Genomic DNA, 24,415 nt, shown 5'->3' on the forward strand with positions numbered 1-24,415 from the left:
TGTGATTCTGAAATTTGGATTTTGAATGCTCTGGAACCTTACTTCCTATAGTAGCTGTAGGGCTCCCAGAAGTCTGGTGGAGAGGTGTGAACAGTTGGCTAAGGATGTGACTTGCTGCACTGAGCTTCAGTTTTTATTTAACATCATTTCAGCTGCTTCTCCCTTCTTTGCATTTACCTCTTTAGCCTTTAACCACAGTTACTGAAGTCATCTATTTTCTTGAAATTCTTTATGTGATGTACCATGGGTTTGTGCCTGTGCAATTTTCTTTTTTGTCTAAAGAGTGGGGACAAAGCCCATTGTCAGTGCTCAATAAATGTTTCATCAATGCCATTACTTAATATTCATTTAATTAATATTCATTATAGATCAATTCATAATTGTCATCATAGTAATGATAGGCAAAAAAGAATCTAATTTTTTCCATACTTTGAAAATCTAACTCAGACTCATTTTTATGGTATTATTCATAAAAGATAGCTGCTTTTTATTTATTTATTTTAAAAAATATGTAGAATTAAATTCTGAACATTCCTATATTTTTTTGCTGATGGTTTTCTCACTCAAATTCCAGTGAGGAGCACATTTAAGCACTAAAGCTCTATAATGTTTATAAAATATGTGTACATCCTTTTTGGTTGGACAGAGTCTTCATGTATTTATATTTTAAAGGTACATAGGATAAGAAATGGGAAAGGACCCTGCATCACTAAGTGAAGATTCCATCATCTACACTTGTGAGATGAACCATTTATCTGTTACATTGTCTTAGATGGATATTAGTGGTTTCTGAAGAACCCATCTTTGTTGTAACTTAGGCTATATAATATAGAATATGTATACTTACAAATAAGGTCTAATCTAGAAGAAAAAATTCATTATATTGTGGCAAATTATATTTGTTTCCACCTTGATGAATATAATAGAGTCCTATTTTTAGGATTCTAAAATATTATTTTTTATTTATTTAAATAAGGCTGCAGAGATATTTTTCCACATTTCTATGATATTTTATGCTTAACATGTGTCTGTAAGCAGAGCAAATTATAATAATTTTTTACGGAAACACACTTGGAGGCTATTAATTTTGTAGTGATTTATAGAAAAGCAAAAACAAAAAGCTGATATGACATAAACTGGAAGTTCAATTAATCGAAAATCTGATGGAAATCTAAATCATGTAGGCAACAATGAGCATTATCTAAAGAAAAATAAAAAATATTTGAAAGCTTAAATCTAGGAAATAGGCTAAAGCAAAGTAAAGAATATCTTGTACGTGCCTGATTCAAAAGTGAGGATATGCGATTAATATTAATGAATTAAGTTATTCTACATCTTATTACCAATAACATTCAAAGCAGCTTATATAAGTAAGCAGCAATCTAAAACAATAAATGTATACTGAAATCAAATTAGGCTTAGAAATCCATGTCACTAATATCCTAAAAAAGTTGACAGAAGTAGTTTGCAAATTTGTCCCTGAGTTTCTTAGTAGCCTTATGAAAAGAAGGGCAATATAGTCTTCACAGTCTTCACAACATAAAAACACATCATTCACTTAGCGGAAACACTTTTTATTGTTATTGTTGTTACTGAGATCTGAGATTAATTTCTTCCATAACAAATTGTATCGGGAGGGTAATATGCCTCACCAATATTGCTACAATCGTAGTAGTGTTTGTTTCCTTTGGTTTTGCCTTTTTATAATAACTGTCAATGCAGACTGATGGCTTATGGCCAAAGTGCATTTTAGTATAAAGACGTCTACCTGTTGCCAAAATAAATAGTAATAATTCTGCCACAAGAAAAAAGAAAGAAGCATAGTAGTTAAGAGTTAGATGGATGTCATACATGAAGTTTTATTGTATTGAGCAGAAGAAAATGTTAACAGCAATTGTTTTACATGATCAAGAATACTAAAGAAAACATCTACTTTATAATATACTGATTTAAAAGGGATAACTGCAAGGTTAAGAAAAGATATAGAGAAAAAAAGTACCTTAGCAGAAACTAAAATATATCAGTGTCTCTATAGGGAAGAATCAACTTTTTTTTTAATTGTTAATTTTTTAATTTTTTTATTAATAATATTTATTTTGTTGTATTACATGGTGCACTGGGTGTTATATGCAAGTAATGAATCATGAAACATTGCGTCAAAAACTGGGGATGTGCTGTATGGTGACTAATATAACAAAAAGAATCAACTTTTGAAGACAACTGAATCAGTGATTTAAAGGAGAGGATTAAAAAAATCTCCTTTAGTGCAAAGGAGAATAGCAACAAGGTGCTATCCCTAAAGAAAAAATTAAAACATTTTCTTAAGTCTAAGTATACTGAAGAAAATCAAGTTAAGCTAAAAAGAACCTACATTTCTTCAAATTCACTCATCTATTTAATGTGATTCCCATATGATTATTTATTTATTTATTTGCTTGGCAAAATGATCCCACAGTTTGTCTGGAAGAATAAATATGCACAAATACACTATAAATTCATAAAACCAGGAACAATAGTAAGGAAAGACCTGTTTTGTTTTTTTAAAGATTTTATCAATTTATTTAAGAGAGAAAGTGCGAGCGAGAGAGCAGCAGAGGGAGAAGGAGAAGCAGACTCCCCACTGAGTAGAGAGCCCAACATGGGGCTCAATCCCAGGACCCTGAGATCATGACCTGAGCTAAAGGCAGCCGTTCAGCCAGCTGAGCCACCCAGATGCCCCAGGAAAGACCTGTTTTTAACCAACATTAAGATTATGGTTATTAAAGTCACAGTGATCAAAATAATGTAATAGTGGCTCTAGGAGATATAAGGACCTAGTGGAAAGTCTAAAACATAGTAAACTATATGTAGTCATGTAGCGTATGATGAAGGTCGCGTATTAAATTTGGAGGCAGATGGTGGGCATCAGTGGTGTTGAGATTGCTGCATATCCATATCAGAAACTAAATTAAGATAAATTCTACCTTATACCTGTTCCAAAATAAATCAAACATGGATTGAAGATTTATATTTGGCCTATAAAAAGAGTTATTTATTTATTTAGCCTTTTTACCTTTTTCCTAAAAGGAAAAGATTAAAAAAGATGTTAACAGTCTTGACCAATCAAAAATTTCTTTTAAAAATGATGAAGACCAGAGCTCACAAATCAAGGCAAACATAAGGATTATAGCCAAAAAAGCCTTGTTTTGTAAAATTAATGCGAATAACTACAAAATAATTTAAAAATTTAACTCATTAATAATTGAGAAAAACAAATTAAAACAAGTCAGAAATCATACCTTTTCTACCCAGTGAGACACAATTGCCACAAAGTGTCCCAAATGCTCCCTAATATGTGAACTTCTGTATTGGTATTTCTGCTTGTGCCCTCCAAAGGAAGACTGGGATTAGGGCAGGGCAAATATCCAGAACTAGCTGCATTACAGTAGAAATAAATACCTTAAATCATTTCTATCTTCTTTTTTTTTCTGCATAAAATGAAAACATTTTATTTTATTTTTTAATATAATATTTTTTTATTATGTTCATCACCGTACAGTACATCCCTGGTTTTTGATGTAAAGTTCCATGATTCATTAGTTGTGTATAACACCCAGTGCACCATGCAATACGTGCCCTCCTTATTACCCATCACCAGCCTATCCCATTCCCCCACCTCCCTCCCCTCTGAAGCCCTCAGTTTGTTTCTCAGAGTCCATAGTCTCTCATTTCTATCTTCTAACTTATAAATTTTGAGTGCAATAAAAATCATATCCCTTCACCAGTAGACATTTAAGGATAAATTCCACCTTGCAAAGGTAACCTGTGATTTTAATGATTCCAGATGAAGTGGTGGTGATCATAAAGTATTTATACACATGCTTTTCTCTGTTTTACAATTAAATATAACTTGTCTATTCTCAACTTTCAACTTGAAACCTGAGCAAGAATTTATTCATTTAAAACTTTTGGTCTATACACCAATTTCACGCACAATGCAGTGGTTTTTGACACTCTCTGGTCTTTTTTCCTTAGTTCAACCTGTATTTCCCCTTTCTGTAGAATACGGATTGTTTAGTTCTTTTGAGGCTGCCATACTCACTCCTTGCCTTCTGGTCCGATGGCAAAATATATCATTTCAAATTCTGTTGCTGATACTCACAGAAGCTTTGACCAATTTGGCCTTATTTGCCCAGGGAAACCCAAATCCTGCAGGAATACAGCTCACCACGCCATATTCTATTCCCTGTAATATTATTCCTATTTCACCCCAACCTCAAATATTCTTGAATTCTTCCATTTGGTTACCATTACTCCAACATCCTTAGGTCACCAATGCCTGTAGCCCTCCAGTTTCTTTCATTCTAGCACTTTCTGCTTCTCTTTCTCCCCATTTATCTCCTTTCATGGCATTCATCACAATATGTAATACTGTATTGACTCACTAATTTACAATTGAAAAACTCAAATAAGGTGTCACCTAACATGCTTATGATAAGTAGCACTAGGCAGCACCACGATTTGAGTCTAGCACTGGAACTTCTCTTTTTCTACTCGTAGTGCTGTCTGCCCTTGAACCCGTACTAGAGGGATAGCTTTTCTTTTCTGCTGTTTCTCTGTATTTGTATAAGGATGTAACATTGTCTGCTTCTTAGTGTAGCCATGAGTATATGCAGCTGCGAAGATAAACTCACTGTGTCAAATTTTCCTCTTCCTTCTACCTCAACTCAGTATTCTAATTCCTGACTGTAAAATGGGTGGAAAACTGTTCTTGCTATTCATCCCAAATCCAGTGGCACTCTTTTTGGATTCCCAAGGAGCAGGGCATGAACCGGGGGTTTAGCTGTTTGTGATTTATAGAGGGAGGAATGTTTCTTTATAAAACCATCTGCAAGGGAGAGGAAGCAGGAGCGGAGTGGGACTTTGAGCAAGGAAGGGGTCATTGGGAGATTGTAAGCTGTGGCCTGAACCCTGGGAGCTCTGGCATAAAATCATACCATAAGGTTGTTCTTAACTTATGACAAGGGGCTGCCTTTTTCTAACTCATATCAGTCATTCATTAGCTGTGGCTTCCTCCAGGATAGGAGATGCTTGCTTCCCAGAGACCCTGTTCCTGGAGTAAAGAATGACTCTTCAGAAAATGCAACAATTGAGAATTCTCAACAGTCCACACTCATAGCGGTTGGGGATAGGTGCTCTGGCCAGGTGACAAAGAATCTGGTTTGGGCTACCAACAACATCCTAGATCCTCTTTTCAAGAATCTTCTTTTTTGAATCCCCAGCAGCATTGACAGTATTTTAGGTGCTCTGTTCTCATACTGTGGCACTCACCTCACACTTTCTACTTGGTTTTATTCTACCTCTCTAGCCACACTCGATCCATATCGCTAAATTCCTAGTCCTCCTTCTATTCTTAAAAATGTTTCCATCTTTAACTATATACTTATGTCATTACATTCACTATAGAGTATCTATCCAATTCCGTGACTCCAGCTACCACTTTTGAATACATCAGTGTAAGCCTGTTCTCTCTGACACCTCAAGGTCCAAATACTCAGCTTCACCTTGTGAATTTCCTCTTGGATGTCCCACAGAGGCCTCAAGTTCACACCAGGAACTGAACTTAAATTGTTTCTTGTGAAGCTGTTCCCTGTGCTCACTGACCCGTCTGCCATCACTCTCATTGCTCACTTGAAAGGGTAGACCTTTATGTCTAGCACCTAATTCATTGTGACAAATAGTAGATGCTCAACAAATATTGACTGAGTTAATGAATAACAATCAGTTGTCTCTTTTTATCCCCATCAGATATCACTTTCTCTTGAGTCAAGAAGAAAATACATCAGACAGTGACATAAATATCTAATAAGAAATTAAAATGGATATGTGCCAGGGAGGCTTATTTTTAAAAATCATTCATAACACATGGTCATTCAATCTTATTGTTACAAGCTAATAAAATTGAGTTTAAAAGTATGTGAAGATGAGGCAATGTTAGTGGATATCTAATGAGCATTGTGTTTAGTTTCTGGAGTGGCACTCGAAGTATTCTGTAATTATTACTAAATTTCAGAAAACTTGTGATAGTTATGTTATTGTAGTTATATAAGATATCCAATAGATGGTACTGTGAAATGCCTAATATTTAAAATAAAGTGGCATTGCAGGTAGAGAGCTTAAAGGGAACATTTCAGAATTCTGAGGAGAATCAAGACATTTTTCTCTGGATGTCAAATTATATTTAAAATCTGATTTTTAAAAATATAGTTTAAGCAATACAGTAGTCCATGTAAAATACCATAAATATTCATTCTTAGTCTGGCTCAGAAAATGAAAATTGATGTTTACTATTAAATGGAACGTTAAAATTGTTCATCTTCTATTAGTAGGATTTTTTTTGTATGTGGTGATTACTCAGTGTTACTCAAATAACAGCATTTTCAGCAAGAAATTATAGCAGTATGTCTTTGTCACTGAAATTCTACATAAAATTTTATGTTAAAAATAAAGCAGGCCTGTGTGAGACAATCTCCTTCTTACTTGAAGTGAGTTCATTATTTCTTGCACATGTTAGTCTCTACCAAAACCAGTCTAATATCTGAATGGAACATTATACCATTTTGTAAATATAACATGCATTCAGAACATCTAAAAAGGTATAATCTTATACATATTATTTTTTTTAAAAAAAAATATATATATATATATTTTTTAAAAAGTAATAATAAGAACTTGTTAGAGTTTGTTCCTAAAGAGCATATGAAAAGTAGCAATTTGTAAATAGCCTTATTTATCTTAGTGCTCATTGACATTTCCATTTTAAAGTGGCACTTGTTGGGGCACCTGGGTAGCACAGTCGTTAAGCGTCTGCCTTCGGCTCAGGGCGTGATACTGGCGTTCTGGGATCAAGTCCCACATTGGGCTCCTCTGCTGGGAGCCTGCTTCTTCCTCTCCCACTCCCCCTGCTGTGTTCCCTCTCTTGCTGGCTGTCTCTCTGTCACATAAATAAATAAAATCTTTAAAAAAATAAATAAAAAAATAAAGTGGCACTTGTTGGGGCGCCTGAGTGGCGCAGTCGTTAAGCATCTGCCTTTGGCTCAGGGCGTGATCCCAGCGTTATGGGATCGAGCCCCACATCAGGTTCCTCCGCTATGAGCCTGCTTCTTCCTCTCCCGCTACCCCTGCTTGTGTTCCCTCTCTCGCTGGCTGTCTCTATCTCTGTCAAATAAATAAATAAAAATCTTAAAAAAAAAATAAAGTGGCACTTGTTTATATGTAAGAATGAATGCTAAATATTGATCATCAGAACTAAGTTTTACAAAACCTATTTCTAAAGCTAAAACTGTCTGAGGAGTTATGTGATAACATAGAAAACTTGAAGATCTCTGTATATCTTACCTTAGATTTAAAAATTTTTTGCTACTGTTTATGATGCTGTTTTTGAATACTGGTGAGTATTCCTATGTATTAGGGTTATTTATTTGTTAGTTTATTCAGTAATTTTTTATTGCTTATGACAGTGTGCCAGGTACTAGAGAAACCAAGATAAATAGCTTTTAAGAAGAATGTTTTTGCATGATTCAGCAAAGTTTCTTGTGGGATATGCAGCATATGCCCTTTGGTTTCTTTATGCATTTACTGTTTTTTCCATGTTTTATATAATCTGAATATGTTATATTATGCATTCTCTTAAAAAGAATATAGTCTTAGGTGCATATGAATGTTCTGCTTAAAGAAAATCTGCTATTGAAATGCTTTGAGCTAGCTTAAGCAATGGAGGTTCTTTATTTAAAAAATAGTAATTAGTTCTTTGGTAAGTCTAGGCTTTTTTTTTTTTTTTTATGATATGTTAGTCACCATACAGTACATCATTAGTTTTTGATGTAGTGTTCCATGATTCATTGTTTGCATATAACACCCAGTGTCTAGGCTTTTCTGACCATTATCTCCTAAGCCATATCAAAACAAATATGCCAGATTTATAGTAGAAAAGTGTGGGATGAACAGCTATTTTCCTGAATACTTGGAGTTAAACATGATTTCTGTCCACCGCTATGTAAGGATAACATCTTTATGGGCTCGAAAGAAAGGGGCCTCTAGAATCCTACTCAGGCCCTTTAAGATTTTGTGTGCATTGCGTATTATGTTCTTTGCAAAAACAGTAACACACGCTGATTCATTTACTCAGATTCCCTAGTATACTGGATGTATATAACATTACACGGCCAAGTTCCTACTTGAGCTAAATGGGTTTAAATATAAACTGTGCATGCAGATCTCAAGTGATAGTCTCTTAATAGATGTCAGATACTCTTTATTGCTGCCCTCTTTTATTTCAGTAACATTTTAATTAATTCACACTGATTGAATAAATGTACATTGAGACTTGTTTCCTAATGAGGGCGCATTTAGAGGAAAGGTTTTGCATCATTCTGATATCCTGTGGGTAATTATATTCTAATTATATGGTCGGGGGAAAAGAGTCTATAACTCAGTACTGATATTGTTCGTTGGACCCAATTAATTACATGCACATAATGAAAGTTCATGATAAGGTTGACTGGCAGTCAGTGTAAAATTTTAACTCAATTGAATCTTAGCCTAATGTGAGTACAGAATTGGACTTTAACCTGGTTAGAAAATGCTTTGGTGTGAGTCAGTGGATATTTAGAGGGGCAAAGGATAAGAACAAATTTCATTATAACTTACTTGTTTTTTAATTCGAGGTCTTTTCCAAGATTGATGAAAAGGAAAACTTAGCAGCCTAATGCTTTAATTCTAAATATTATTACCAATATTCTGTCACTACCTACATTGATTTTTCTGTATTTTAGAAAGCCACAGTGATACATTTTGAGAATGGGATCATATTGAGAAAAAGAATAGTCATAACAGGAAGTATTACTGATGAATTTTATTCATATAGAATTCAATAGATATTAACCTATTATATTAGTTTTGGTTTTTTAAGGGTGCTTTTTTATTTAAAACCATGAACTGCACTCAGATCCCTGTCCCAAACATCACAAACAGAATCATACATATATACGTACTTATAAATAGGTATGTATTAATTATCTTTATGTAAAGTACAAGTTCTAAAGAATTATCTGACACAAATAAATAATCAATAAGACATGTTCATTTCATCCTGAAATGTATTTTGAAGATGGTTGAACCTGATGTTTAAGGATTTTGCAACTTCAAAGAAAAGCTAAAGCCATGGGGTGCCTGGGTGACCCAGTCAGTTGAGCGACCAGCTCTTGATTTCAGCTCAGGTCATGATCAAGTCCTGTGTCAGGCTTTGCACTCAGCAGGAAGTCTGCTTGAGAATTCTTTCCCTGTTCCTCTGCCCCCCTCCCCACTCACATGAGAGTGCTCTCTCTCTCTCTCTCTCTCTCTCCCTCTCAAATAAATAAATAAATCTTAAAAAAACAAACAAACAAACATTAAAGCCATGCTCTAAATGTCACCTCCCATCCTTCCTTTACTCAATCTCATTGTTTTCTTTGAATGAAAGGACATTCATCTCCAAAATGGTAGGTGTCATTTGATGCCCAGGGTCCATTTGAGAACTGAAGAGTATAGCAAGGAAGACTTTGTTCTTTTTTTCTTTTTCCTAGCCTCTCTTGTCTCCCTCTCCCTTTTTCTGCATTGTTTTCTCTCTTAGATCTCTTCTCTCCCCTCCTGCATCTTTCCTTTTTTCTCTCTCCTATAACAGCCCTAATATATATGTTTCAAAGAAGGAAGGCAAGAAAGAAAGAAAGAAAGAGAAAGAAAGAAAGAAAGAAAGGGAAAAAGAAAGAAAGGGAAAAAGAAAGAAAGAGATTAGTCCTTTTTTTGCTGAGCTCTAGGCAGGCAGTGGAAACTAGGGGGATCATTTAGGTTCTAAAGTTAATAAAACAGTTACCATTTATTGGAAACTTAAATTTGTTAAACACCCTTTTAATCCTGAAGGTAGCTATAGTTATCATGCCCACTGGACATGTGAGGAAAGTGAAGCATGGAGAGATTGAAGAAATTTACCTAAAGTCACACAACATGCAGGTGGCCCAAGCAATGCATGCTCTACCCAGATTCCATGTTCTAAACCCATTTTTGGTGTTCATGGTGCACTCCCCAACAACTGGTGAGGCATGAATTCATTTAGGGGATCTAGATCAGCATTTCAAAAGAAAAAAATAGCCATTACCAAAGTAGAGGAGAATAGAAGTGAAAAGAGAAGAGAATAGAATATATCAGAGAGTGGGGCATACAAGGTGGTTTTTGTAAAATTATTTTACAAGCATATAAACATACACATATTCTTACAATGGATCAGAGCTAAAAGGAAATTAAAGAACCCTTCTTCAACCATATGGGCTTCTGATGATTTTATGAGACCTAACCAAGTAGGATAACGTTTCTAATGGTTTTATTTCAGTAGTTGGTCAAGTAGGCAAGACAATAACAATAAAAATAACTTTAGAAAGGGTTTAGTTGTTGCTGATCGCTTTTACATGTAGAAATCTATCTTTGAAACTTGGATATCTCTATAAAGATACATTTTTAACATTTTTATTGAAAACATTTGGTGTTCCTTAATTCCCAAATATCCATTGCACTAGCCCAAAGGCTCAGGGTGCTTCCTTTCTAGATACAAACATGCACACAAACTGGGGGAGCCATGAAGGAGGGAGCCTCACAATCTCTTCTGTGCAAAATCTTCTGAACTAAACTCTGCAAATATGTGTAAACAATCACATTTACAAGAATAAGAATAGACATGAGTAATTAAAAGTATAAGGGTAATGGAAAGATCTCAATTATAAATATTCTCACCATTAAATTAATGTTGGTACAAGCTAAAAAATTTGGCTCAAGTGAGAAGTGGTTAGTCAAGAGACCCTGAATTAAGATTATAATATGTGTATCTTCCTTTTTCTTTTTTTTTTTAAAGATTGTATTTATTTATTTGCCAGAGAGAAAGAGAAAACACAAGCGGGGGCGGGGGGGGGGGGGTGGCAGGCAGAGGCCTGCCGGGCCACCCAGGCACCCCATATGTGTTCTTCTAAAATATTTTATTTTTGATAGTTACATTTTAATTAGGTATATTGAAGTGCTGCTGAAAATTAATGATCCTTCTAATTGAAAGACTTGCCATACATTGAAATAATCATTAGTTATAAAAATTATTTGTAGCGTAAGAATTATTTCAGTCTCACTTCCTTTTTAAAATTTGTTTTGTGGGGCGCCTGAGTGGCTCAGATGATTAAGCGTCTGCCTTTGGCTCAGGTCATGCAGCTCCATGTTGGGCTCCCAGCTCAGCTAGCAGTCTGCTTCTCCCTTTGCCTTTCTTCCTGCTTGTGCTCTCTCTGTCTCTCTCTCAAATGAATAAATAAAATCTTTAAAAAAAATAAAATAAAATATATATTGTGTTCAAATGTGTGGTGTACACAGTTAAGGACCTGCAAAATCATAAGAGGTTAGACAAACTGTGAATTCAAATGTGTTTTCTTTCTATATTGTAGAGATGCCCTTGATACATTTTATCATCAGGTGTGAGAGAACAGCTTCTCCCCTTCAGGCTGACGGGGTACCATTTTAGGAAGACAATTGTTCTTTTCCCAAACTTGCTTTTCTTTCCCTCACTTCTTTTTTGATGCCAGAGATATCCAATTGTATATAAGGAAAGCAGCTATTTAGAATAGTTTTATTTCGCCACTTCAATTTGCCACTGTACTAGAAGTTATTATGTTAAATTACTCCATATTGATATTCAAGCTACTTCTTTCAGGCAGAACAGATGTATTTTGTGGTCTCTAAATACTTCCCAGTGTTCACTGTCTTAAAATAATTTGATTTTCAAATCACTTAAAAAATAGAGACATGGCTAGAAAGAAAGTTAGAAAAAAAAATTCTTATTGAACTTGTTTGAATAAATGGAGCCCAAGACAGGGAAGTACTATATTTGGATTTTGTCATTAACTTTATTTTCTTAGGCTGGCTATCTGATCTTTCTGATTTTCAGTTTCTCAGTCTGAGAAGTAGAATATCGTGGCTTAGAAGGAGGATTAAATGAGACAATAAGGATAAAAGCAATTTTTCAAAAAAATAAAAATTCCTATATAGGTATAGCATGTAATTCTCTCAATTTTACTTTAGTCTTGAAATAACTAATGACCCTTTTAATGTGAGTACAATGCTCTTATATTTTTAACTCAAACCTCCCAACAATGTCTCCACCAAAGATTTTTCTTTGTCCTATGACAATTTGGATTAAATTGTCAATTTAAAATGATTACATGTTAGAAACTATGAAGACAAGAGATATCTCAATACTTTAGAATAATAGGATTTTTAAAAATTCTTTGATATTAGGTTGAACTTAATAAGTACCCTGAAGACAAATGCATCTTTTAAACTAATTATCTGTACTGTGTATTCTATTTAATATTAAAATGATACTGATTAAATAAAATCAATCATATTCCTCTGTAGTCACACCTCACATTTGATTAAATACAAATATACAGTTCCTGTATTAATTCTGATTAAAAATATATTACATTTAGAATTATACACTCATGTTAATTTTCAAAAAACTAAAACATTTACTCTGCTCATCCTTGATATTTAAAAATCATATACAGAAGAGTATAATTGAAGGAATATAATATCTGAATTTGTTCTCTAATGAGTTGCTTATTTATCTTTTACCTAGATAGCATCGTTTTCTTTTGTAACTCGAGGGTAAGCCACTGATGGGCATGTTAATTTAATATGCACCCTTTGCCTACACATCTTGATTATAAGTGAGCTTATATATACATTGTTTCATCACTCCTATTCTTGGAGTGAATTTTTAGTGTTGCTATCATACATCTGAGTGTTGCTGGAGAGAATTCTCTGAGCTGGTGGCTTTCTTGCATATTTATGACTTCTAGCCCCACTCGCTATGAATTTTCCTTGATTCTGGTACTCATTCTTTGTCAACTGCTTTCCCATTCTCAGAGAAGCAGTGGCAAACTCTCTATTTCTTTGCTTTCTTCATGTCACTACCTCTCTGCCAACATTACTCACTCTCAGTAAATGACCAATATCCCTACTACTTTAAGAAGGAAAAAGCCCACAAACATGGATATCTGTATATTACCAGTTCTCCACACAGGTGGTAGCAAAGTCACAGCCAGGATTTAATTTCATCCTACAGTCTCTTTTTGGGGGAGAATGCCTTAAAAGGGGTTTTATTATCTGAGTTGCCATGGTTTTTGCTTTTTATGACATCACGCCACATGAATCCGATATATCCCCAGCCTATATTATTATTTTGCCATCATACATACAGAGATATATGTTTTGTTACTTTGAACCTTTTGCAAATAAATTGCAGATAGTATGACGCTACATCTCTAAATATGTCAGTGAGCATCTTCTAAGATTAAGGACAGTTTTCTATACAATTACTGTACTATTATCACACCTACGAATGTTAACAATAATTCCATAATATCAGTCATTATCCTGTCTATATTCAAATGTTGAAAAGTATGTCAAAAATGTCTTTTATAGATTTTTTTGGTGGTTGAGGTGGGGTAGACAGTATTTATTCGAGATTTTTGCATCACCCACGGCTGTTTTTCTGAACCATTTTAACAACTGTAATTTTCACTTGGCTTTCCATTGTGCTGCTCTGTACAGATGTATGTACAGTGAGCATAGATTCTTCCCAAAGTCAAAGGCATCTGTGACTAATGCCATGGAGACAGCTTGATGGACATTCTAGTTTCGTTGCTTGGGAGTCTCTGGGACTTTCCTGGGCTCACGGTGTAGTATAGGATAAGGAATCATAGGATAAGACACTTAATCTGGATTGGAGGGAGAAGGAACATTAATATATTATAATAAAGTTGGAAGAACAACATTCATGTCTAAAAATGTTTATTGAGATCTACGCTTGAACTAAGAGCCAAGAAAGAAAAATAGGAAAGCTGACAAAAATTTTAAGGTGACCCAGATTGAAGCTAGCACATTCTTTGCACCGCCCATTACCACAGGTGTTATGTAGACTGACTTGGACTCAAAAGTCCAGAATATTACTGAAATCAGAAAGCTTTCAATGAAAGTTCTATTAAGTCTGTTTTCAATCCATCTGAGAAATAGCAATTCCTTCCATAAGGTTCTCCTGGTAATGGGATAGTTAACCCGAGTTCATCCTCCCAGACTTGATGACTTCCTTTGATGAAAAATCTGCAGCTGCAACATTTTTTTTTTTTACTTATATTATAAAAAGATCTTCGAAATGGAATTGCATTTCTGCACACTTTAATTTTCTCTAGGGCTGCCCTAGACCCCATCTTCTGATCCACTTTTGGGCACATTGAAATTTTCTGGTCCATCTTTTTGCTGAGTCACTATGAAGTCGCTGGCTTCTTTATTAATCTCAGTAGACTGCATAAGGGAGTCAACTGTTGTCTGTGTTCTCAGATTGTTCAGACCCAGCTTGGACGTCCATTTAGAGTCGCCTTCACATAGCTCAGTCCTGGGGAGGAAACGGAAATGCTGACCATTCCCTCCTTTTCAGAGACACACAAGTGTCTAAGAACCCCTAGCTTCACATTCAACTTTCATACTTCCCCACTTCACCACACACAGCCTACCATAGGAAAATTTTGTCTAGTACTATGTATGTGATTTGTCAACAATTTTCCAAATTTGTTCTGAGTCCCATAGGACGTAGACTTTTGGAATTTGGTAACCTTTTTTTCTGTTTCTTGCTAGAAAAAAAGCTTCCCACTGTGACTCAGAAAAGCAGGGGTGGTGGATAATTGGAGATGCACTGTCACGAAGACCAACCTCAATGTGTTTAACCTCATCTTTTTTGTTTTTTTTCTAATTACTCTCAAGTAAAATTTTTCTACGTATTTAATATTTTTACTTTTTACTGATACTAATGGAATATTTTTTTCTTATTTCCAGAAAAATCACAAAATAAAACCAACACCATAAGCTATGTCTCCATCAAAAAGACACTGAGTATTTTTAGGAAGGAATGAGAGTTGGACTGGAAAATGGAAAAGTAGGACGGGTAAATGGGCAACTTAAAAAATTAGTAGGAATGGTTTATGAAAGACAACGGAACTTGGAGATGAGTTCTTATTGCAGAATATGAATGTAATTCATCCGTGTTGTTTCAGAGAGGTCTGTGAAGCCAGCCACAGATGTTGATCAATCTGCTTTGGGTGATGAAATTTAATTTTGGTTAAGTAATTTAAATCTAACCCACTCTGCATTGGAGCATTCCTTATTTTGTGAAAAGATAATTACTCATGTATTTAATGAAATTAAGGAGAAAAATATGTCAAGGAAATGCATTTTATATTTATTCACTTATTTCACAGGAGAATAGTGATATAAGACCCTTCATTGGCATTTGTTTTCAGTTTGACTTTTGTTTTTTTCAGTTTTAATGTGAACTTCTCTTTTTCAGCAGACTCTGCCCACTTCAGGAGTTTCAGTCCCTGAGGTGCGTAAGCCAAAAAAAAAAAAAAAAAGGAAAAAAATTTTCACACTTGGAATTACAGGTCATTATACATCTCATGTTGTTAGAAATTTGTGGCTATATCAGTGACCTATTAATACCAGTTTGTATGTTTATTTTGTCTCATATTCTGATATTTGGAATTGGGGACCTTGATATTTTCATGATGGGATAGATCTGAAAGTGTTCCAGTCTACTTTTGTGACAAACATTAGGAAAGCAAAAGTTATGTAAAGCAGAGTATACAGAGAAAAATAAAAAGTTACTTTGCAAAGAGTTTTGCCCTGTGTGTAAGAATAGCATCATTCCTATTTGTCAAGTTAAAATGTAATTACCTTACAGAAAACCCAAGCAGTTTAATCCTCTGTCCCATAAAATATAGTTTTCAGTGACAGTAGGTTGAGAAACTCTTGTCCACTTTGAAATGTCCATCACTTTAAAAAGAGTACATCTGCATTTATCACTTAGCATATGACATTATATAGAAAGTCTTTGGAATAAAATATAGTGACAGAATAAATGACTTTTATTTTGAAAATAAATGTTGTCATTGCCACACCATTATTTATTTTCAGTAAAGTGTTAGCTTTCCCTTTGCATTAACAAAGCAAAGATTCACATTTTTCTGTGATCCTATTCTATTTGATTGTTTTTATCTTTAAAGGATATGCTCAAATGGTATTGTTTCCCTTAAAATTATAATTTGAATCTGCTTGCTTAGGAAAAGTGTTATTTATAGTATATGAACACTATATAAGACTGTGAATTTATTTAGAGGAAAACATATAATTGCACAAAAATGTATTAACCTCTCTCCTTTGCTCCCTAAAAAGTTTTTGCATCAATGTAGACTGCCTCATGAAACTTTAAAAAAATTCATTTTGTAATCAAAGATATACTTAAAAATACACTGGAGCCATGCTTGAAAAATAATGCTTCTAATTTAAGAGAAATAGCAAACTATTTTTGTATGCTTTAAGTTCATTGATACCGTTATTATCATAGTTATAGAAATGTTGAATTACACACTCAAGCAACAAAGGTGCTTGGAAAGTGTATCACTCAGTTTAATTATTAAGAGTAAGATAATAAAATTTGTATATTCAGGTGTTTGAGTTTATTTTTGCCCCTATCATAGCCCATCAAGTGAATATAGGCACTGTATTTGAGATTTAAAGTTTTCTCTTTAGACTTGTTAATCTCCATAGGTCCCCCTTATTCAGCTGTATAATCTGTATCATATAGATAGAATAAATAGACTGAAATAGCAGTTTTCATAATATGCTTTTCTCATTTGTTAAAAAAATATTTCTTATTCTGTAAAGTAACTAAAAGTCTCCCTACACTGATTTTTTTTTTCTGGCAAGATATATTGATTTATATTAACTTAGACTTTTCACCATCCTCTGAGGGATGTATGCACACACGTACTTTTATAAGGTTACTACCCTAATACTGGTAAACAGCCCAAAGTAAGAGATTTTGACAAGGGCCCTCTCATTCCTAAATTTCATTTCTTCCGATCAGGATTTCTTGAACAGAAATCTTGTAAGTGGTTTATACCCGGTATGAAATTATCCTAAGAGAAAATATTCACAGCATGTGTGATGTGTGACAACCAGGACTTGGAGATCAAGTTGCAAATTGTACCTCCAGGTTTAGTTGGTGAGTAGCACTTCCGGGTACTTGAGACTAGCTGTCATTCTGTGTAATTTTTTGCCTCCCATCTGCCCCAAAAAACCCCACCTGGATCATTGCACCACTGATCCCCAGCTATGGTGATTGAACGGACACAAAGTATTACAAAGTAAATGAACTTCTTCAGAACACCCATCTTTAACTCCTATGATCTAAGCAGCATATGCGTGATAACTTAATGATAATATAGAACCATATACCTTTTTTTATATTTTGAAAATCAGTGCCATTTACTGAGCTCCTATTTTATGCCGGTACCTTTATCTACATTTTCTCAATTTATTATCACACAAATCTTCTCATTTTATAGATGAATTAAGTGGTGGCTTAGAGATAATAAATTACTTGCCCAAGTTTGCACAGCAAGTTAAGAGACAAAGCTGGAATTTGGTCTCCAAGCCCATATTTGTGACTCTGCCCAAAGCAGTTTTTGTTTTTAGTAAGCACTTAACTAAATTTAAAAAAAAATGAAAATCTTTATATCAATTATTATATTTATGTTTATAACTATATAAACTATTTTTTTTAAGTCAAGACTACTTTGCTACTCAGCAATAATATATTTTGCTGCAACTTCCAAGGATTCCTAGCAGACTTAGAGTCTTTGCTATTTTTCGAAGGAATTAGTTTCTCTCGGCAGGAAACTACTCCAATCTCACGATAAGGTCACAGTAATTAAAAGTGCAGCTTTGCAGCTGTCAGCCTTGCTTTCTTAGAGCCCGTAACCCTTGTAAGTCCTGATGAATTTGGTGACACTTCTGCTTCAGTGAGATCTTTTATATTGGGAATATCCAAGTGGTACCTTGGGTTCAAATTCTAGAGTTTCTGGGAAATTCTTGTGGCCTACCTCCAGTGGTGGAAAGGGCTAAGTCTCCATCCGGCCAAGTGGGGCTGTAGCAGATAAAGCGAGCTCCAGGACTCACGTGAAGGATGCCGGGGCAGCAGTGCATCCCCTCCCCACCCTTTTGTGGCTTTGTACCAGTCAAGGTGCTTTGCTGCTGCCTGTCTTTCATGCTGAGATTGGACAAAAAGAAGAAAACCCTGTGCTTGAGGTAATCATCACTTGCTGCTTGCAGTTTGTGAGTGATCGATAACAGCAGGCTGAAGTATTGTGGTAAACATCCCTTTTGTGAAAGCAGCTTTCAGCAATGCACAAATACTCTACCTCGGAGAATCAGCATGATATAAAAAAAATTTTTAGAACACATATTTAAAGTGAGGACTTTTTATGTCATTTATTTCATCTTTCTGTTTTCTGTGAATGGTCTTTTCGGCTTTTCTTCTTTGTTAATTATGGTGATTATTCTTTTGGAATTCTATTACAATGTATTCCCCAGTTAAGATCTGTTGTGCTACTTATAGAGTCTAAGGATCACAAAACATTCAATTCTATATTTAAAATGTCTGCATAGCCAACACAAATGGTTGGTATTTGAAAATGCTGAAATATCAATAACTATATTTTATATTTCATAGTTATATTTTCTATATTCTTTTTTGTGGTTAGAGTAGCTCTTTTCAGTGTTTGAATAATTTCTATTGATTAAAGCAATAATTTTCCAACTCTTTTTATATCTGGGATAATTTTTCTGGCAGAACAAAATTTGCCTTAATTATAATAAGGTAATGTATTTTGTGGTTTAGAGCCCAAAAACGTAGGGGGAAAAAAAGCAGAAGGTGAGGTGGTGAACACTGCCCCCTATTACCAGAGAGCAATTTTATCCTTAATAATGATGCAAAATCAGGTTGGTGATCTCTTCCTGGAACATTTCAATAACTTCAACACTAGGGGTAAGTCTCTTAAATATCATAATAGAGCTCTGCCATTCAGAATTAATTAACCCCCAAAACAAGCTAGTGAAATATTTGGGGACAGCAGATCTTTCAAGGGTGCAATTGCTTCTCCCTTCCTGTCCCTCATATAAAATATGAAAGAACTAATGATTCTCTCAGTGGAAATAGGAAAAAATATCCAACTATCCTACTGTGAGCTTATGCTGCTTAAATAAAGTATAGTGAATATCTCAGAGACTTCTATACAATTTGGAAATAAAAGTAAAACAAATGAGTGTAATAAAAAGAAAACTCTCGGAAAAATTAAATGCTTATGAGTTTCTCCTGTTTAAAATTTTCAGCCTTGATTAATTCCACAAATTTCATCCAGTAGTTATATTTCCCCCCCAAAAAGAAACCACATGGCTTTCTTGGAGTGTGTGTGTGTGTTTAAACAAACATTTACTATTTTAGTATTATCTAAGCTATATAATAAAAATTCAACGTTCAATAAAATTCAATAATAAAATAAAAACGTTTATTTTGTGGTTTAGAGCCCAAACACTTAAACAAAAAAGTGGAAGGTGAGGTGGTGACCACTACCCCTATTACCAGAGAGCAATTTTATCCTTAATAATGATGCAAAATCAGGTCAGTGAGCTCTTCCTGAAGCTTTTTGACAACTTCAGGATATACTGAGGATTTTTCTGTGAACTTGTTATATACCTCTTTCTTATAATTTTAGATTTCAAAAATAATGCCTTAGTTGAACATTCAATTTTGGATTTAAAATTTTGTTTTTACATTTTACAAAGGTTCCTATACAGCATTTCTTTCATCTACTCCAATTTACTCCGAAAGGTGACTCCCTGAAGAGACCTGAAGCTACTTAATCAACTGCTTTCTGCTAGTTGGAGATTCTTACCAGCAAAGGAATTCCCCTAGTTATGAGCATAGCTAAGAATAAAATCATGTTAATAGGTGACTTGGTAGCTCTTTACAGACACACACTTAATATGTCTTAAACTTCCAGCACTACATATATAAATAGTTTGGTCATAAATATCCACTTCTGATGTGACCAACCAACTTAAATCATACTTAGTTCTTGTAAACTAAACATTTTAGTAAACAAATGCCAAATAGCAATTGTTGGATTATATGGCAGACTACAAGGTATATACGGTGTGATAGAATATAAGGTACATAAGATAATGTATATCTTCTACTCTGTAGATTTTTATATTGTTACCATGTCTTATATACCTTCATGCAAGAATCCAGAAAGAAATTATTCCCATACTTTCCACCATTATTACATTTTTGAACTCTTAATACAAAATATGGATTTTCAGTTGTAAACATTGAGTCTTACTTATTTAAACGTATACTTAACTGTAACTAAGTGTAATTTTTTCATATATATGCACTTGGAAGTATAATAAACACTTTGCATAATTATAATACTAATGAGCACCCTAATGGGAGAGCCACACTTTATTATTCATAATAACTTTCATTTATTGAGCACATATTCTAATACAGGCACAATGTTAGGAGTTTATGTATTTTCTCTTAAACCTTACACAACTTGGAGAAATAGGTATTGCTAACTCCATTTTGAATAAGAGTCAAGTTCTCTAAGATTACATAATATTTAAGTAGCAGAGATGGGATTCAGCTCAGGCTTTCTGACTCCAAACCTCATCCTATAACCCACTCCTTCTATGCATTATAATTTTAACTCTCTATGGCCAAAATTACAATTTGCAAGTTTAGAAAGAATAATCTAACTTTAAAAAAATCAATATTTTTGCCAGAAGTTATGCTTATATGAAAGTATATCATTTTCCAAAGAATGTGAATTTCAGGAATCCTCTTACACCATCCATTTTTAGCCACACAAAAATATATTCAGTGATTTTACACCATGAAATTGCAAGGTAAATGGACTATATTGATTAGCATCTATTTTGGACGGAGAAGTTTTCTGATCCATCTGGTCCTAATATAGTTAAAAAGAGCTTCATTTTGGGGCACCTGGGTCGCTCAGTAGGTTAAGTGTCCGATGCCTGATATCTTAGGGTGTGAGTTCAAGCCTTGTGTTGGGCTTCACACTGGGCTTGGAGCCCATTTAAAAAAAAAGAGAGAGAGAGCTTTGCTTTTAAGTCCAGATAAAATATGTTCCAAAATTACTGAATTCAGATCAGAAAATATATGTCACTCAAGTATTTAAGCACACATGGAAGACAGTGCTATTAGATCAGAACAACTTTTCATACCAAGCCTAGACATGACCCAAGATTCCCTCTCAATAGAATATTTCAGCATATAATTTTTTTTTAATGTTGATTCATTTATTTCTCTGTTCATTTATCCTGACTTTTGTCAGGCACTGATTTAAGATCTAATGTACAACAGTGAAGCAAACAAAGCACTTTCTTTTATGGAGCTTTGACTAAAGTGGGTGAAGACTAGCATTAAACTAATTAAATAGAAAACATTACAGGTTGTAATAAATTTTATCTATATTATATAATATGTAAATATATATATATGCATATATTTATATGTTTCTATAAAAGGAGGCTAAAGGGAATAGAGAGGCCTACCTGACATTTGAACAGAAACTTCAGAAATCTGAAGTAAGTGAGGAGCAAACCCAACAAATATACAGAAAAGAGCTTTCCAGGACAGTGAAGAGTGATTGCAAAAGCTCCGAATTAAGAGCATGCTTGTTGTGATCAAGGATTAATGCATAGGTGGAGGTAGCTGGAGTGGAGTGAAATAGGATAAGTGTGGCTGTTGTATAGAGAACCTACTGTAGGGAGATTAAGACGGAAACAGATTGACAAAGATGGAAGCTGATGGCTACAATAATCCAGGCAAAGAAGAAAATAGGCCTAAAGTTTGTAGTGATGGAAGTGGTGAGTCATCATCCAGTTTGGGATTAGTTTTCAAAGAGGGTAAGCAGGAAATGTGTAAAAAAGTTAAAAAAATAAAAACGTTTTGGAAATTTTAGGACCAATGTGTGTTTTAGACACTGATGGAAGGATAGAAAGGGCATTTGTATGTAGGAGTTAAAGTTCAAGGAAGAAATATGAACAGGACTATAGCTTTAGAAGTCCTCCTCATGAAGTTGAAATTCAGAGCCTGGGGATTTAATGAAGCTACCTAGGGAGTGAGTGTAGAGAGTGAAAATGAGACGTTCAAGGAAGAGGTTAAATGTTATGGACCATAAATCCGGAGGAAGACCCAATGGAAGAGCCTCTAAGGAGGCAGTTAGTGAAGTAAGAAGAGAACTAAGAGTAAGAGGAAGATGTGTGCGAAGCCCAGTGAGGCAAATGTTCAAGAGGGAGGAAGAGGTCAATTCTGTCAAATGCTGCTAAAAAGTGGAAAAGATGACGGCTGAGCAATAGCTGTGACAATGAGAAGGTCATTGATGATTTTAAGAAGAGCAGTTTTGGTGGATTAATGGTGAAAAAAGCTTTTGGGTTGGATTAAAGAGAGAGTGAGAGGAGGTGAAAATAGAAACAGGAAGCAGACAACTACAAGAAATGTTTCCACTATGGTGAACAAAGGAATTAGCTGGGATGGAATATGTGTTTTAAATTTTATGCCATCCTGGATATAAGTAGCAGCTTGAAAGTTCATCATGTATGCATTTTCGATATTACCTGTACTTATAAGCATTATTTTTAGTGCTCAATAACAAATCTTTTATAACTCCATATTATTTATTTCTACCATTCCTTATGAAAGTAATTAGCTTTATTGGTCCTTGATAACTTCTGATAAACAGTCCTAATTGGGCACATAGGGGAATGCCATCTGGTTTTCTTTCTCATAGTCTCTTTAACGGATGTTTTTATTATCCGTCTATCACATGGACTAAGCCAGTTGAAAGCAACAGCATTCTTAGTATTCACTAGGAACTCCCAATTAGGAATGTGGGCCCAAGTTTGTAGCCACAAACGTTCTCTTTGTGTTGCCCTTTTTAGTAAAACAACATTCATATAAAAGATTTCCTCCTTATAGGAAAGACAAGCAACAGTGAAAAAGGAAAAAGGTGGTTCCCAGCAGTCAAACAAAGTGACAGATAAGAACAAAATGCAAAGAGCCAACTCTGTGACGGTGGATGGGCAAGGCCTACAGGTATGACTTTTTAAATCCAAATTTGAGTAGCTTTCATATTTGTAATTTCAAAGCTCTTACATATGTCCAGCTAGCAACACATTTATTTAATGTGCAGATTAGCTTAACAGAGGACTTCGGAAAGATCTTTATTAATTTATCAAGGTGTCAGTTTTATATTGAATGACAGAGTGACACTCCAATTATATTAATCACTTCTGATTTTATCTGCATTTGAACTCAAGTTGGTAAGAGATCTTTGGTCAATCTGAAGGTCTTGCAAATATCACTAAATATATGCATTTTTTATATGCATTCCTATTATTTATGTACAAGTTTACTTTCTTCATATATATTGCTTATATATTTGGAAGAGTCATTTTGCTGGCAAAAAGATGTCGAGGAAAAACTAAAATGAATTTCGTGTGTGGATACTTTTGTTCCTAAGTAAATAATAAAATAAAGGATTTATTATGATTTATCCATATCTTCTGAAGTTTAAATTCAAAATTGAAAGTCCTTATATATTTCTAGTTTAAGTAAATACAGGTAGCTCAAAATCATGATTTTAGTACTTTAAAAACCTTTAACATCCCTAGGATGTCCAACATCAGGAGTAAGATTTCTTTCAGTCTGCTTTTGAGAGATTCTGTAGATTGTATATATTGTATTTATTTGCCTCTGTTCCTCACTCCAATGTAAAAACAATCAGTGAAGTTGACTGCATCAATGAAATTGTGAGCTCATTTTTTTTTTGGCTTTTTTACCTATACATTTCTCTCTTCTAATTTTCATTTCCTTTCTTTATCAATATTCTTCAAGTTTCATGTTCTCCAGGAAAATTTACTGACCACTTACCAAACAAAAATATATTTTTATCATATAGTTGCCTTCAATATACATAACTTTATATATTTTCATTTATTATTTTATCTGTGATACGATGGATTGTGTGTTTTATATCCCTTAATTTGGAAGCAGAGTTCAGAGCACATAGTAGTTGCCTGAATGCATGTTTCTTCATTATTTTGAATATCACATTGAATATTTAATAATAATTGCTTAAATATTGATAACCAGATTACTGATTTGTTCTGATTTAATAAAACACATTGTGAATAGAAAATTTTTTAAGAATTACTAAACTCAGGGGCACCTGGGTGGCACAGCGGTTGGGCGGCTGCCTTCAGCTCAGGGCGTGATCCCGGCATTATGGGATCGAGCCCCACATCGGGCTCCTCCGCTACGAGCCTGCTTCTTCCTCTCCCACTCCCCCTGCTTGTGTTCCCTCTCTCACTGGCTGTCTCTGTC

The 24,415-nt window shown here is 34.4% G+C and overlaps 1 protein-coding gene across 6 annotated transcripts in view; it reads left to right on the forward strand.

Moving 5' to 3' along the window:
- The window catches only part of DGKB (diacylglycerol kinase beta), a 682,497-nt gene that overhangs the window by 241,642 nt on the left and 416,440 nt on the right, over positions 1-24,415 (forward strand). For 4 of the 6 annotated variants that reach the window (XM_087861011.1, XM_087861009.1, XM_087861010.1 and 1 more), the window contains 2 exons: positions 15,449-15,484; positions 23,009-23,125. In XM_087861011.1, the coding sequence (XP_087717137.1) occupies positions 15,449-15,484; positions 23,009-23,125 (153 nt within the window). The remainder of the gene's footprint in view (positions 1-15,448; positions 15,485-23,008; positions 23,126-24,415) is intronic. The other 2 variants (XM_087861012.1, XM_087861013.1) reach the window with 2 other exon arrangements.

The sequence above is a fragment of the Ursus americanus genome, chromosome 3 (genome assembly GCF_024610735.1).
Source record: "Ursus americanus isolate L20-20 chromosome 3, mUrsAme1.1.p, whole genome shotgun sequence".
NCBI lineage: Eukaryota > Metazoa > Chordata > Mammalia > Carnivora > Ursidae > Ursus > Ursus americanus.